Source organism: Neodiprion fabricii, chromosome 3 (assembly GCF_021155785.1).
Source record: "Neodiprion fabricii isolate iyNeoFabr1 chromosome 3, iyNeoFabr1.1, whole genome shotgun sequence".
Taxonomy (NCBI): domain Eukaryota; kingdom Metazoa; phylum Arthropoda; class Insecta; order Hymenoptera; family Diprionidae; genus Neodiprion; species Neodiprion fabricii.
The window spans coordinates 21,148,719-21,162,267 of record NC_060241.1 but is presented as its reverse complement, the minus strand read 5'-3'; the positions used below and the strand labels follow the sequence as shown (position 1 = coordinate 21,162,267).

General features: G+C 36.2%; 3 protein-coding genes across 10 annotated transcripts in view; 2 read left to right on the top strand and 1 right to left on the bottom strand.

Annotated features, from left to right (window-relative positions):
• LOC124178748 (SEC14-like protein 2) overlaps nt 1-3,772 on the top strand; it is a 32,794-nt gene extending 29,022 nt beyond the window's left edge. For all 5 annotated transcript variants that reach the window (XM_046562341.1, XM_046562342.1, XM_046562343.1 and 2 more), the window contains 6 exons: nt 551-760; nt 865-945; nt 1,349-1,548; nt 2,636-2,784; nt 3,103-3,254; nt 3,358-3,772. In XM_046562341.1, coding sequence (XP_046418297.1) covers nt 551-760; nt 865-945; nt 1,349-1,548; nt 2,636-2,784; nt 3,103-3,254; nt 3,358-3,476 — 911 coding nt within the window. In that variant the 3' untranslated portion in view covers nt 3,477-3,772. The remainder of the gene's footprint in view (nt 1-550; nt 761-864; nt 946-1,348; nt 1,549-2,635; nt 2,785-3,102; nt 3,255-3,357) is intronic.
• LOC124177150 (thioredoxin domain-containing protein 17-like) lies at nt 1,371-6,050 on the bottom strand. Of its 3 annotated transcripts, XM_046559216.1 has the most exons (5): nt 5,937-6,050; nt 5,681-5,853; nt 5,350-5,584; nt 4,738-4,819; nt 1,371-4,261 (listed from the first exon to the last, which is right to left on the bottom strand). In XM_046559216.1, the coding sequence occupies exons 3-5, from the start codon at nt 5,489-5,491 to the stop codon at nt 4,105-4,107; spliced, it is 381 nt and encodes a 126-aa protein (XP_046415172.1). In that variant the 5' UTR covers nt 5,492-5,584; nt 5,681-5,853; nt 5,937-6,050; the 3' UTR covers nt 1,371-4,104. The 3 variants fall into 3 exon arrangements, with proteins under 3 accessions (XP_046415172.1, XP_046415173.1, XP_046415170.1); XM_046559217.1 differs by lacking the exon at nt 5,937-6,050 and having other exon boundaries at nt 5,681-5,866; XM_046559214.1 differs by lacking the exons at nt 5,681-5,853; nt 5,937-6,050 and having other exon boundaries at nt 5,350-5,672.
• A 5,354-nt stretch (nt 6,051-11,404) lies between these two features.
• On the top strand, nt 11,405-13,100 carry LOC124177155. Of its 2 annotated transcripts, none has more exons than XM_046559223.1 (3): nt 11,405-11,561; nt 11,657-11,806; nt 12,936-13,100. In XM_046559223.1, exons 1-3 carry the CDS (start codon nt 11,540-11,542, stop codon nt 12,995-12,997), a joined length of 234 nt encoding a protein of 77 aa, XP_046415179.1. In that variant the 5' UTR covers nt 11,405-11,539; the 3' UTR covers nt 12,998-13,100. The 2 variants fall into 2 exon arrangements, with proteins under 2 accessions (XP_046415179.1, XP_046415178.1); XM_046559222.1 differs by having other exon boundaries at nt 11,480-11,561; nt 11,633-11,806.
• Nucleotides 13,101-13,549: the final 449 nt, after the last annotated feature.

Sequence of the window (13,549 nt, the reverse complement as noted above, 5' to 3'; positions counted from 1 at the left end):
AACAGAGATTTGAATGAAATATTCTTCGACTATTCGCTTGTCAATTCGAATTTTACAAAGTTATGAAAGAGCCCAATGAATCCAAACATAATTATCAATTTTCTAATTCGCAAAGGGAAAGAATTGCAAATATTGCTAATCATCCGATAGCATGTTTAATTATTAAAAGTCTTCGTGAAAATCGTTTTAACGTGTTTTTGATGAAAAAAAACTAAACAAGATTTTTTTTTTTTTTATCTACATCAAAAAAAAAGAAGATATTTTATACTGCACAAGTTTGCGTTGAAATGATACTTTTTTTATTTTACAGAAGTTTAAATTTTTGGTTCTGGAAAAACAAGATAAAAATTTTTATATTTGAATGTGTCATGGAAGAATTGGGCAAGGAAATCCAAATGATGATTGTATAGGCTGAATGAGGGGAAAATTGACAACCGATTGAGCCGAAAGTTTTATGGCAAAATTCTGTTAACTTTCTTTGGACCGTCCTTTGTATAAATTTCTCATGCCAATACATATATAATTAAGTACATAATAGCGTTATTTACAGCTGTGATAGCACCTTTCGCTGGGCTGGATATGTACGGACTTTTACACGTGATATCAAAGAACGACATGATCAAAGTAACGATAAAGTATTTAGAGCAGTACCTAAAAATCGCTCAAGAGCAAAGCAAAAAGCACGGACAAATCGCCAACCAGATAACAGTGATTTTTGACATGGAAGACTTCAATTTGAGGCAATACGCATGGAGGCCAGGTTTGTCTTAGCAGCTTCCACAATTCCGTACACTGTGCAGAATTGAAAGATATCGAATATATTCCGCATCTAAATTCCGCACCATAATCAAAATATGTTTACAGCCGGAGAACTCGTTATTGCGTTAATCCAAATGTACGAGGCAAACTACCCGGAAATTCTAAAGATGTGTTACATCATAAATGGTACGTAAATCATATATGCAGAAACAAAAACTTCTATTTTCAATTTCAATTTTATTTTCAATTTTTACGGTCCAGGTTTCGGTTCGAAAACATTATTTAATTAAACATTATAGTTAGTTACAGTTACAGTTATATGTAAACATTCCAAATTGAAAAAAACACACATTTGTTTTTCAATCTCGAAATATCCCCGTGGAAATGTCGTGTGGGCAATTTACTATAGATGTCCGCCTACGTTTAGGCAACTGAAAATATACTTGCACTTCGAATTATGTAAATGCAGGTTTACCCTGTGTCAAATTACCCCATGCACGCCAATAACGAACACCATTGTTTGCAAAACGGGAAATCTTTCAATATTACGATGATGACGCTAACTGTAATTTTATACCGATTTTTACAGCGCCGAAAGTTTTTGCTCTCGCTTTTTCGATAGTTAAGAATTTTCTCAACGAGTACACCCTGTCAAAAATACAAATTTACAAAGCGGATCCGGCAAAATGGAAACCTGCGGTGCTGCGCACCATTTCAGCCGATCAATTGCCCAAACACTTTGGGGGAACTCTGACTGACCCGGATGGCAATCCAAGACTGACTACCAAGGCAAATCTTTTTTATTACTTCTTTTCATAACTGGGGAGGTGTTATACTGGAAAGTTGTCGAAAAAATATTAGCATGTTTATTACACAAAAAACCAAGGTAGTGTTCGATTGTTGAAGTCGCAAATCACCTTGGAAAGCAGACGCTTTAAAATTGCTTGAAATCGGTTGAAACTGTTGCAAATCGCTTGTCACCTGGTCTATGAGTGCATATCTCCTAGCAAAAAACTGTTCCGGTCCAAGATATGCATCGTGAAATTCTAGTATACGACACAAAAAATGAATAACAATCCAGACATCATCCTTTTTAAAGAATTATTTTAGCTCCAAGGACAATCGATATCTGCACATTTTTTTGTTATAAATTTCGAATAAACGGTATATCGAAAATAGTATTCGTATAAACGTTGCGTAGGATTTTTTCCACGAAAATTCAACACCCAGTGAGATTTCGTTAGGATAATTAAAGCCAAATTAAATTAAATATGGCTAAACTATTATTAATGTCACAGTAGAGCTTACCATACTTTGAACAGGTGTACTTATCAGAAGAAACTGTAATAGGTAAGGTCGGCGTGACAGTCACGAGCAATCGAAAAATAGATAAATTATTTATTATGGTCATTAGGTACTATCCTAAACCCAATTAGCAGTTCTTACGTAAATTTTTTCGGATTTTGAATAATCATATTTTTTATACTTCTGTTAGGTATATCATTTGAATTTGTTTATGTACGAACTATAATTTTGCGATTCTACATCACACTGAATATGAAAATTAAAAGAACAAAACTTTTAATTTGTAACCAAGCAGAGTTCTTGAATTTTATTACTGCATGAAGTTTACAAATTTCTTCATGAAAATTTTTTGTTCTTCACAGGTAATACTCTCTTTTTTTTATAAAAATGGTTTCTTCATTTATCATAAAATAGTTTACTATTGCATTATTTCATCCATTTTCTGGTCGAATCAGAAAAAATCACTGGTCCATGGAAAAAAATGAAATTCTGATGTATGAAGTATGAGAAGATGTGTGAGAATGTAACATCGTATATCACTACAGCTAATAATAAGTTGGAATTGTAACAGATCTGTCAAGGTGGTAAAATTCCTAAGCACATGTACAGTAGCAAAGCAGATAAGGAAAAACTCAACGCAGATCTGGAAACGGCAACAATTAAAAAAGGAGACAAACTTACTTTAAACTTTTTAACAGCGGAAGAAGGAAGCTTTTTACGGTATGAAACATGAAATACTATCAGAAATACTTGTATACAATAACACTGAAAAACGTTATACCACATATTTGACGGCTTTTACAACAGAAAGATCAACACTAATACCTATTTCTGTGTTTAATATACGAGTTATTTGAAATTGACATGATAATTTCAAACTGATATTTTCCTAGGATTTATTTTCAATTTGTTTTTAGATTTTTAAACTGTAAATTCAAATCTGCTAGCTACAAACTTGTTCTGAAATTCTTTTCTCGAATTATCGCATTTCGAAAACTGCAACATACACGATAATTAATAACAACGTTTGTTTGTCAGATGGGAGTTTAGATCCGAAAGTCACGATATAAAATTTGGAATTATTGAGAAAAATGAAGAGGGAGCACAGTCTGAAGTTATTCCGCTCCATCGAGTTCCTGCTCATGAAATGGATGAAGTTGGTGTAATTACTTGCAAAGCCCCAGCCACTTGTGAGTTATAAATTGAGTAAAACTTAAAAATTTATAATTGCGATTCTGTATAATTATGCTAAAGGAACTGACATTTTGTTTTTTCTCTTTTTTGCCATTCCAGATTCAGTTATATTTGACAACAGTTACAGCATATTGAGAAACAAAAAGATCCACTATCTGGTGCAAGTTACACCTCCATTGCCAACGGTTACCGAGGCACTGACTTTGTCCGACAATTGAACCATGTATTATAAGTTGACGATGTTAGTGAATGTCATATAGCTGTCATGTAACGCAACATGAATTCGTGACTGTAGGAGTAACTGACAAACGTTGTAAATAATAATTTTTATATACCTATATATATATATATTCTCATTTATTAGTGTTAAAAATCTTACGATTGTTATCAATTTTCGGAAACCTTTATAAATATTTTTACTTATTTCGGTGAATTGTGATTAAGTTTGAATTTTACACTGTAAGAACGTTTGTGTTATCAATAAATGATTATATTAAGTTACTCAAATTAAAAAGGCAGAATCAGTACGGCAAGTGGCTGACGAGTGAAGTATGCCCAGTTCAAATTTGGGTCTAGAATCAGCTGTTTACGTTCATTTCTAATGGCTAAGGTACCGTTTACATCATAAAAATATTATTCTCATACTACAAAGGCAATGCAAAAGCCAATAATATCAATTGCTTAAGTTTTCCTCAGATAAGAATCATTCATGACCACTTTGCCTTGAGCTGATAAGTGTTCGATGAATAATATCGGTTTTCACGTATATGAGGAAAATGATGAGCTGACGAATCAAGATCACATATAACACTGTTCAGTATACTTTAGAGTATGTTACTTAATTATCTAGTCATCTTCGTCCGTAATCAACATCTCCACAAGGCCAACATCCAAACACTGATCACCTTCTAACCGTTTCTGAGTTCCCCATCTTGCCAAAGTGGGTAAAACTTTCAAGTTGGTTTTATTATCCGTTCGGAACGGACATTTTAGATCCTTCCAACTATAAGGAGAAATGCATTAGAAATTCAAGTTAATTGGATAATAGTAATTACAAATATCTTGCTATTCAAGTAGTTTTTCTGAAAACAGTTTTCAGAATAAAAATTTGAAACAATCGCTTTTCCATCACTCAAAAATTTTATCTACATTTCATCGATAGTAGTAACTATCCAATGACAGTGCGATGCACTGTTTCTATCAAGATTTGAAATAGAATGGTTTTTTCTCTTAGGCTATAGCCGTGTGGCCTGTCCCTTCTAAAAAAAAGATACTATTACAATTTGATGATTCAATTGCGATAATCCGCAATAGTCTGGATCAGTCAATTCATATCATCGATAATATTTAGGATACCGAGAGAACAAAAAAAAAACAGAGCTTCAAACAAAAAAGATAAGGGTGAAATGTTGGTCAAGTTGACACGAAATACTTCGTATACTTAATAAGTATTGAGTAAAAAAGAATTAAACAACTTACAAGGATCTATCTCCAACCTCGACGTAAATGAAATGAGATTCTGCTGGTGCTACTTGTAAGCCTTTTTGAATAAATGGTTCAGCTGAAATGAGAATATTAATTCCATATGAAGATTCTTGGATTATGAAAAATGTGCCGTACTGTTCCGAATATAAGCTAAGGTTTTTTGTCGCTGACAGTGCCCGTCAAATTCATCCTCGTCTTACATGTGGACCTGTCGTATGTGCAGGTAACTAAGCAAAAACATCCTGAAACACTGTCTCAGAATTAGGGGTCGTCTTATACTTGGAACAATACAGTACTTCGAATATACCATGAAAATTGTGTGTGGGGAAACCATGGATGCTTGCTTTAATAAAAATGAAAAGAAACTTCAAAGCAGCATTTTAATAGCGTAGCAATAATAGAACAGAACTTTAGGAATTTGATATGCTGATGTTATGAACATTAAGTATCGGAGAGGCAATCGATGAAAAATGTTTTTAGATACCACATTCAAAAACCAATAAAAGCTTCTACTGTAGAAATAGTTTTCTGATTACAGGCGTTCGAAAATTTCTTGTAAAGGACATTGCGGAATTCAGAATACTGAAATTTTAGGAGTCGGTTTACCTTCAACGCAGTCAGGACACCAGCTGCTACCATTGGGTAATTTACTACCACTGAATAAGATGTAAGCGACTTCATCTTTGGGAAAGGTTTCAGTAAATTTTTGAAAATTTTCGTAACCTTCAATGTGATGGCGAACGACCATTATTACCGGTTTTCGTAACGTTGATGAATCTCTCGTGATAGTTGTTATTGTAGCGGATAACGTATGAGATTGGACGATCTTCGACCTATTGAGCTGTAACAAAAAGATAATTAATTGCCTTATCACGATAATAACCGAAGATAACGTCCTAGTTATACATTTAAACACAAACAACGTCGTAAGATATACCTGTAGGTAACTCCCGCTGAAATATACGGTGCATTTCCAAATTAGCTCGTAGTGCAGTCATTTTTATCTCTCTTGCACAGCTGATTTGGTGACTAGCTCTGCCTCTGTCCTAGGTAGTTTTTTGCGCTTTTTAGATAGTTAGAACGCCCCCAAAATATTCAGTCGCGAGGTCGCTGAAAACAAGCAGTAGTGGAACGCTCGCTGCAAAGGTGTGATTTCATAGGCAGAAAAAAACAGCAGCAGTTTAATAACCTACTAGATGTTACTAATATCTTAGAGCATATGCCAACTAATATCTGTCTTTATAGTTTGACGCAGCACCAGCGCTGCTCATGGAATGTCTTTCATATGTTGCTCCGCGGTTCGGATGAATGAACTGGACAGAAAAAACTTGCGTCGGAAGTGCTAGTAACTTTCAGTGAATTGCTGCTGCTGCTGCTGCTAGTTTTTGCTGACCACGAAATCTCAGCCTAAGGCTAGGTTCACACCACTGAAATAACATCTCTATTTCAGTGGTTCACACAAGCGCGGAGCGTGGTCGAACGGTGACCAATCAAAATGTAATGTATAACCTCTTCTTTCGTATTTGTATTTGCTACTCCTGCATACATCGTAAAAAAAAATATTATAATATGCGGATACCGGACGGATCTACTCCATTCCATAAAAAGCGTACGCGTCCTGTCAACAGATTTAAATTGGTTTTCTAAAGAACAGAAGATGATAATTCTTCCGCCTTCCTTGTCGCTCAAACCGTGGAGTGGGGGCCGCGAGAGGGGAAGAACAGACGCGTTCACCTACCCCCACTCCATTAGAAAATGGACCGGGGGGGGGGAGTGTTATATTCCGGGCTGTAGAGATTTAATCGCTTCTGAGCGCTGAGCGGGTTCAATCGTTTCCAAGCAATCGGAGCAAAATCACGTGTTCGCGGTGTCGGTTCAACATTCAGACCACATTGTCAAGGTTACGTGAAGTTGTTCGATCAGTGTATTTCCACATACTCATCTTTGATGATTATACGAGGACCAGCGTATAGCCTGTGGGAAAAACCGAGTTATTGAAATAAAAACATCCTGCGAACATTGAAGGTGAATTTCATGTTTATTTCATGTCTCAAGTTTTCATTGTTTTGTGTAACTTCAGATTTCAGTGATGTGTGATTTTGTCTCTGTGCGTCAAGTGTCAATTTTATTATATTTTTTGACTAATTTTCGGCGAATGTGCGCAGTTGCATTGTCAGCCAGTTTATTCAGTCGGTTCAAATAGATAGCTACAGCACAAAAGTGAATGTAGAATCGAGTGCTAGTGTTATTGCGGTGCGGATTTTTGGATTATAAGAGATTAGCGAAGATGTGAATTATGTGAAAAGTGCGTCGCTTCACCAATAAACCTGAGATGCTACAAGAACTACTACGTTGAATTGCGGAGCAACCCAGATAAGAGGTAACAATACTTATTTTAATTATTGATTGATAATTCACGGTTTGGTACATTTGGAGCCGAACTTTTGTTTTTGCATAACATGCAATGCATAAATATGAAATTAGACAACAGTAATAATTAATCTGAAAACTGAAAAGCCAATTTGCCAAATTAATTCAAGTGTCTTGCTTTGTTTTTCACAGATTTAAGCAGAGACTTCCGAGTGACTTTTCCAGTTCTCGGCAACGTTGGTGAGTTTGCATGTGTTAGGTTATGGGTATTTCCCTGGGATTCCTCTGTCACGTGGCGTGGCGGTAACAATTGTTACACAAATCTTCGATTTCTTAGCTGCATGGATAGGCTCATTCACGATCGCAACGTGCTTGACTTTCACTCGAATCATTTTTTTTTTTCGCAATGCAATTTAACGTAGCGTACTTAATGTTAGACGTTTTACACGTTGCTAAAAGTGGAATGAACATCGCGACAGGTAACCATCGCTTACTCGGCACTCGCGAGATGGAATTATGTTTCGTAACTGATGTAATAATCTACGTTTGAATTTACCGATGATGCCGTTTAAGTGGTGGGTTCACCTGAGGTTTGAACATATTCAATTATTCACGTTATTGTTAAATTTATGAAATTCCAAAGTCTGGTATAACGTAACGTAATCAATTTGGATCTTATACATCATTTTCAATCTTTCAACAGCCCACAAGTATTGATCAACTGCAGGCTTAGCTCGCTTAGAAAAATGCTAATTGGCATTCAGGATGTTTTAATCACTTTTACAAAAGGTTAATGTACCGATAGTCTGCCAACATTCACTAAAATAACGAATGCAATATTAGAGTTGGCGGGATACAACCGCGATACTGTATTCTGAGAAGGCAGACTACGATACAAAAACATTTTGCTCCCAACAGGTAACCAACGAAAATGTAAGTCAGTGGCCACGGCGCAAATGATGAAGAATGATGTGTGTTGGAGAGAATGGAGAATCGTTTAGGTCGAATATAGGTAACCGGGTAGGTAGGTGGACGTTTTGGGATCCGTCGCGGGGTTTATGAATGAATGTGTGAATCTCTCTTTTCCGTTGGATGGCTTCGTTGGGAAACAGACGAGGGTAGGAAGGTCGCGATGGACCGTGATGTTACTAACTTTTGTAATCCACAGCGTCAAACGATCACAGACATTTTTTCCGAACAGATTCCGTATTCGAGTCTCTCGACCGTTTGTAAACATTTGAGTATTAACGAGATTCGATTTCCCATTTCTTGTCACTTTGCAACGATTTTTCAATCGTTATGCAATTCGATTATTTCGTCATTACCGATCGTTATTCCATTCAATTGATCTCTGTGATCGTCTGAATGGGCAAAACGCATCTCTGGACCATCTATCGCGTTCCGTGGTACGCTAGATGGGGAGAGATGCTGAGCTCGAAGACTTCGCGTCGAAGAGGACCGCCGACCGTCACGCCACACAATAATGCATGCCCTCCAACCTCCCTCCTCATTTCGATTCGATTTGTAATTTGAGAACAACAATCCGCATAGTAATGTATCTAATTCAGAAAGATGCAGATGCGGATTGGGTTTCTATAGAATTTTTGGGACACATCCCAGATAATACAAATTTTTTGACAGTTTAAGTTGTCGCGCCATATTGCGCGTAGAATAATCACGAAAATTGGACGCAGCTTCACGCACGTAAATTAATAACGGGAAACGGACACGCTTTTTACGCGTTGATTTTACAAACAGTATATAAAAGAGTTACGCACTCTCGATGTGCTGATCTTTCAGCTCTTCGGTCAATTTTTTGTCAAACAATGAAGTTTTCAAGTTCCACTCCGCCTTTTGCGCGTGGACTTCATACCTTTCATTTAAGAGAGAAAGCGCGGCATTTCAAAACCGGTGCTCAACGCGCAAGAACAAAAATTTCGGTAGTGTATAGTGATATTGAAGAATCTAGGTGTCAGTATTTATGGAATATACCTGAAATGCACAGAAATACTCGCTTAACTGATCATATTATTTTTAGTTTCAGGATAATAAAACCAATTTTTTAACAAATGCACTGAGGACTGTAAAATATTCAGTCGAGAGATATTCACTTTAATGATTCATGGCAAAAAAAGATGTCTATTTTTATTCATCAATACAATTAATAATCAAAGCTACGAATAGTAAAGTAAATATCATGTTCGAGTCGACCCATTTTTCGTCAGTGTAAGAACTTACGTGTGTTAACCATACCTTCGTCTGTTTCAGCTAATAAAATTTTTGTTGGTTTCAGCTAATCAAATCTTCTGTCTGGTTCAACTAATTACTATGTTTCTTTTTTCGATAATTATATTTTTTTACCTACCTAAGCTAAGTATATCTTTGTCTGTACCGACATATGTCACTAATAATATTTTCATCTGTTCTGCGTAACTGAATTTTATTGACCATACTTAAAAATTAATGCTTAATTTTTGGGGATTAGGTCTGGTTTAGGTCTGGTTCAGAGTTAGTTATCTTGTTTTCACCGATACATAGATTTAGCGATGTAGTTCAGAATCACCATGATCAAATAGTGCAGTAAAATTTATTCAGCTGTAGTTTTTTTTTAAATGGTTTTAGTCTGTTATAGCGATCGTTTCAGTGTCACAGCTTTTTTTTCTCGAGTTGCTCATAGGTCATGTTCGATTTTTATTTCACTGTAGAATTATACAGCTCTGTCGTATTTTGATGGTTGTGCTTATTCGACTCTACTTGTGTCCATTTCTTCCAAGATTTCTGCATCGTCATCGATAGGTAAATGCCAACGTCTTACAGTGATACATGCTTTCGATTTTGGTTTAGTTGTGATTGTTCTGCATATTCACCAGGTTCTCCATTTTATTGATTATCTCATACCTCATAAGATGAAAAACAACCACCCTTCATCCATAATTAAAACAACCATCTTTCATCAATACTTAAAACATTGGACTTTCGTCGATAATAAATAGTCCGCGGGTTATATGAACTGAAAAATTTCGACAAGCTGTCAATGTACGCGAGTACAAATTAATTGGGAAAACAATTTATCATAATTAACATGTGAACAAAGTTATAAGCAATTTTTCAAAAAGCGTAAGATCGACCCTGCAACTATTCTCGGTGGAGTAGGCCTACTGGGGATACCACGTAAAAAAAAAACGCGCCGGGTTCTCTACCCCTTGCGGTGGTGTGGAAACGAGCATAAGTGGACTTATTTTCACTGGTCAAATACTACCATATTGTAGTTTATCGAATGAAAATTTTATTCTCGCGTAAATTCAACTTATAGTTAATAAAACTCATGCTTCGATAATGTGTAACTCATGCGGAATCGTAATACCTTCGGATTTCTCTAGTCAGAGTTAATTCCACGTAAATACATTTTTCTTTTGGATAAATTTCGTTTCTTAATAGAAGTTAACAAAGTGCACATACATACCTCTGGCAATTTGGAGATCAGCAATATCAACATTTTTTTCCCCCGCTCAACCTTTTGCAGTCGACACAGTAAAATCGTTGGATTGTAAAATTCGAAAGTTTTACTCGCTAATCATTTAATAACTCGACTTTTCGGAGAAATTAGTTGAAGTTCAATTGCCTATCCGGCACAGCGTTCCCATTATTTCACTCGTGAACTTTTTGTATTACGAGAATTAATAACAAACCACGGAAATCTAACGTCAGTTAAAAAATTATTTTTATAAAATCAGTTGCACCTTCTTTCGTAATGAAGATTTGAGCGTCGAATGAAGATACATATTGTTATCTCCAATTAACGATACGAGTTGAGTAATCAACATAAGTACTGAAATGACAGAACAACTATACATCTCCATTATTTAATTAACTTCTTCGACTATCTCTTCGATCCCTTGCATCAAGCAAATGTTTCTGAGTCTGTTAACAGTAATCCAGGTGCATGTTTATTGTGCATCTATTTAGATAATATTAGTTTCGTCGATCCGATGGAGTTAGATTGACATTACTGAAGTTGGCCCAAATGAATTTGCGTAGTTGAAAAGTATACGGCGTCCATACGGGGTTGTATGAAAATTTCAGTCTGTTCCCGTTCGTCATTCCATAAGCATAATAATATTTGACTCTGCATTATCTGGGCACACGCGGCGAGCGATGGTAACGTCAGTTCCTGTCGTCTGTACGTACCGACGGCTTGCTGGATTGAGTTACGCGTGCGGGGTAGGACGCAGACGGCGCTGCTTGAGTATAGTGTTCACCAAGGTCCCTAGAATAATCTAGGGATCTTGGTGTTCACTACATTTCATGCATTTTGATTGGCCACTGCGCCTACGTGAATTAGCAAAGGTGAAAACCTGGAGAAAACGTACACAGTGCGTCATCTAAGAGTGGCCATTTTTTATTATTGCACGTCTACCGATTAATCATGGCGGCGTCGGGCCAGAAGGGTAGGTATTGAGATTCGACCTGCTAGGAATGAACGATATTTACTATTGCTTTACTATACTGTCGTCTTTAGACCATTTTTTTTCCACTTCTACAGTGAGCCTGCTTCTGAGGGGTTGGAATGAAATTCCCGAAATTGTTGCATCGTCGTTTATTGCAGTACTTGGACTAGGTTTCGGGTTTGCAGGACTGTATGCCTACAATAAGAACGATGGTAGCAAACGAAAATACAAGTTTCACTACACTGGTAATGGCTCCAAGTTATTCAACATATACTTCGGAAGTTTTAATTACAGTTTCTTAACTCACTTGCTTTAGTATCATTCATCGAAATGAGGCTGGACTTACATAACATAACCTCTTATTGATTACGTTTGTTTCTCGTTTATTTGGAAATGTTAGTGATCAGATATGTCAATGGTTAACGTCGTTGAGCATTTATTAGCATTTATGATCATATCGGGAACAGAAATGTTTTCTATTAATCTTGAGATCAACAGCTTTTAATTTATGGATTGTGACTTGTTTGACTTTTTTACTTATTGTGGCGTAGCTGTTGGTTTAGTAGCTGGACAAATATCTTCTGACTTCTTCATCCTGTGATTCAATGTTACTCTTTTTGTTACATAGCTGGTTAGGGGCAAAAAAGAAATTTAAACTGTAATTACGGTTCATAGTCATGTACGCAATGTGACAGTCAAGGCTAAAACTATTAATTTTTATGCAGAGGCTTATTGCAAGTCTCGATCTTTGACGATGAATGCCTTGAAAGACATTTATAATGAACATTGTAAAATTTGCTCATGCTATCTTTGAGAATTTAAACTTTTAAACCTTGCCGTTGAAACTAGCTGTTATAACCGTACCTAACCTGTCATCAACAGAACGTGGTTTGATGTTCCGTGTTGTCATTTTTTGCAGCACCAGTAAAGTGCGATATTTAGATCAAATTTTGGCAGATTTAATACCACTTATCTCTTGAAAGACATGGGCTACCTATAATTTTTTCTATCCATTCGAAATCTACATAAAGTAAATGCATTTATCGATTTTTGGTCAACATACGCTCTATTTAAGTAATAAAATTTCGGCATCGTACAACCACACGCAACTGTGTCATAAGCCCACATGCCAAAAAGTCATATTTTAAAATCAATATTTGTTTATATTCCATTGACAAGTGACCCCTAAATTTGGTGAATCGGTTTTTGAAAGTATTCTTACTTTATTGATGCTTCTAAAAAGAATTTACATAACTGTCTTTTCTCTCTCCAAATCAAACCAAAAATATCTCAACCGCTGACAATAATCCAAAGTTAACGATTACAAAAATCATTCATTGTGTTGTGACTGATATCTCATGTGTTTTGTTTCAGTCTACAGACCCGATGATCCACGAGTTGCGAATATAAAAACACATTGTGGATTGGATGATTGAAATGTGAAGTATCCGATAACTGGTATTGCTTTAGCAACTCAGTAACTGTATAATATCTTGTAGCAATTCACTTGAAATATATGTAATTTACTTGTACCTCAAATTCGATTTTTTTTTTAAATCAATTTTACCGTCATCAAATGTGTATATCCGTTATTGATAACCCCATAACTTAACCAGGGGCCTGTTGTTCGCATGTGATGAAGCAATGAAGCTGAAACTAGCGTCCATGTTCAGCACGTGACTGAGCAGAGCTGATGCTCGTACCGCCGGACGCAAGAAGAACCAAGATGTGTGTGTGTAGAGATGCACTATGAGTGCTTTGGGAAATCGGTGCATGCGAATTTTGACTTGTAGATTTGGGAATGCATTCAGACCTGAACCCCGAAAAACAGCCATCTCCGGAATTTTTGGAAATAATTCACTAATTCGGGGAATGGCTGTTGCGAAATTGTTAAAAATTGGTTATCGCTATCAATTCGTGTTTCAAGACTTACCTGATATTTGGAAAAGTTATTTGCATACGAATTTGGTCTTGTAAATCTAGAAACA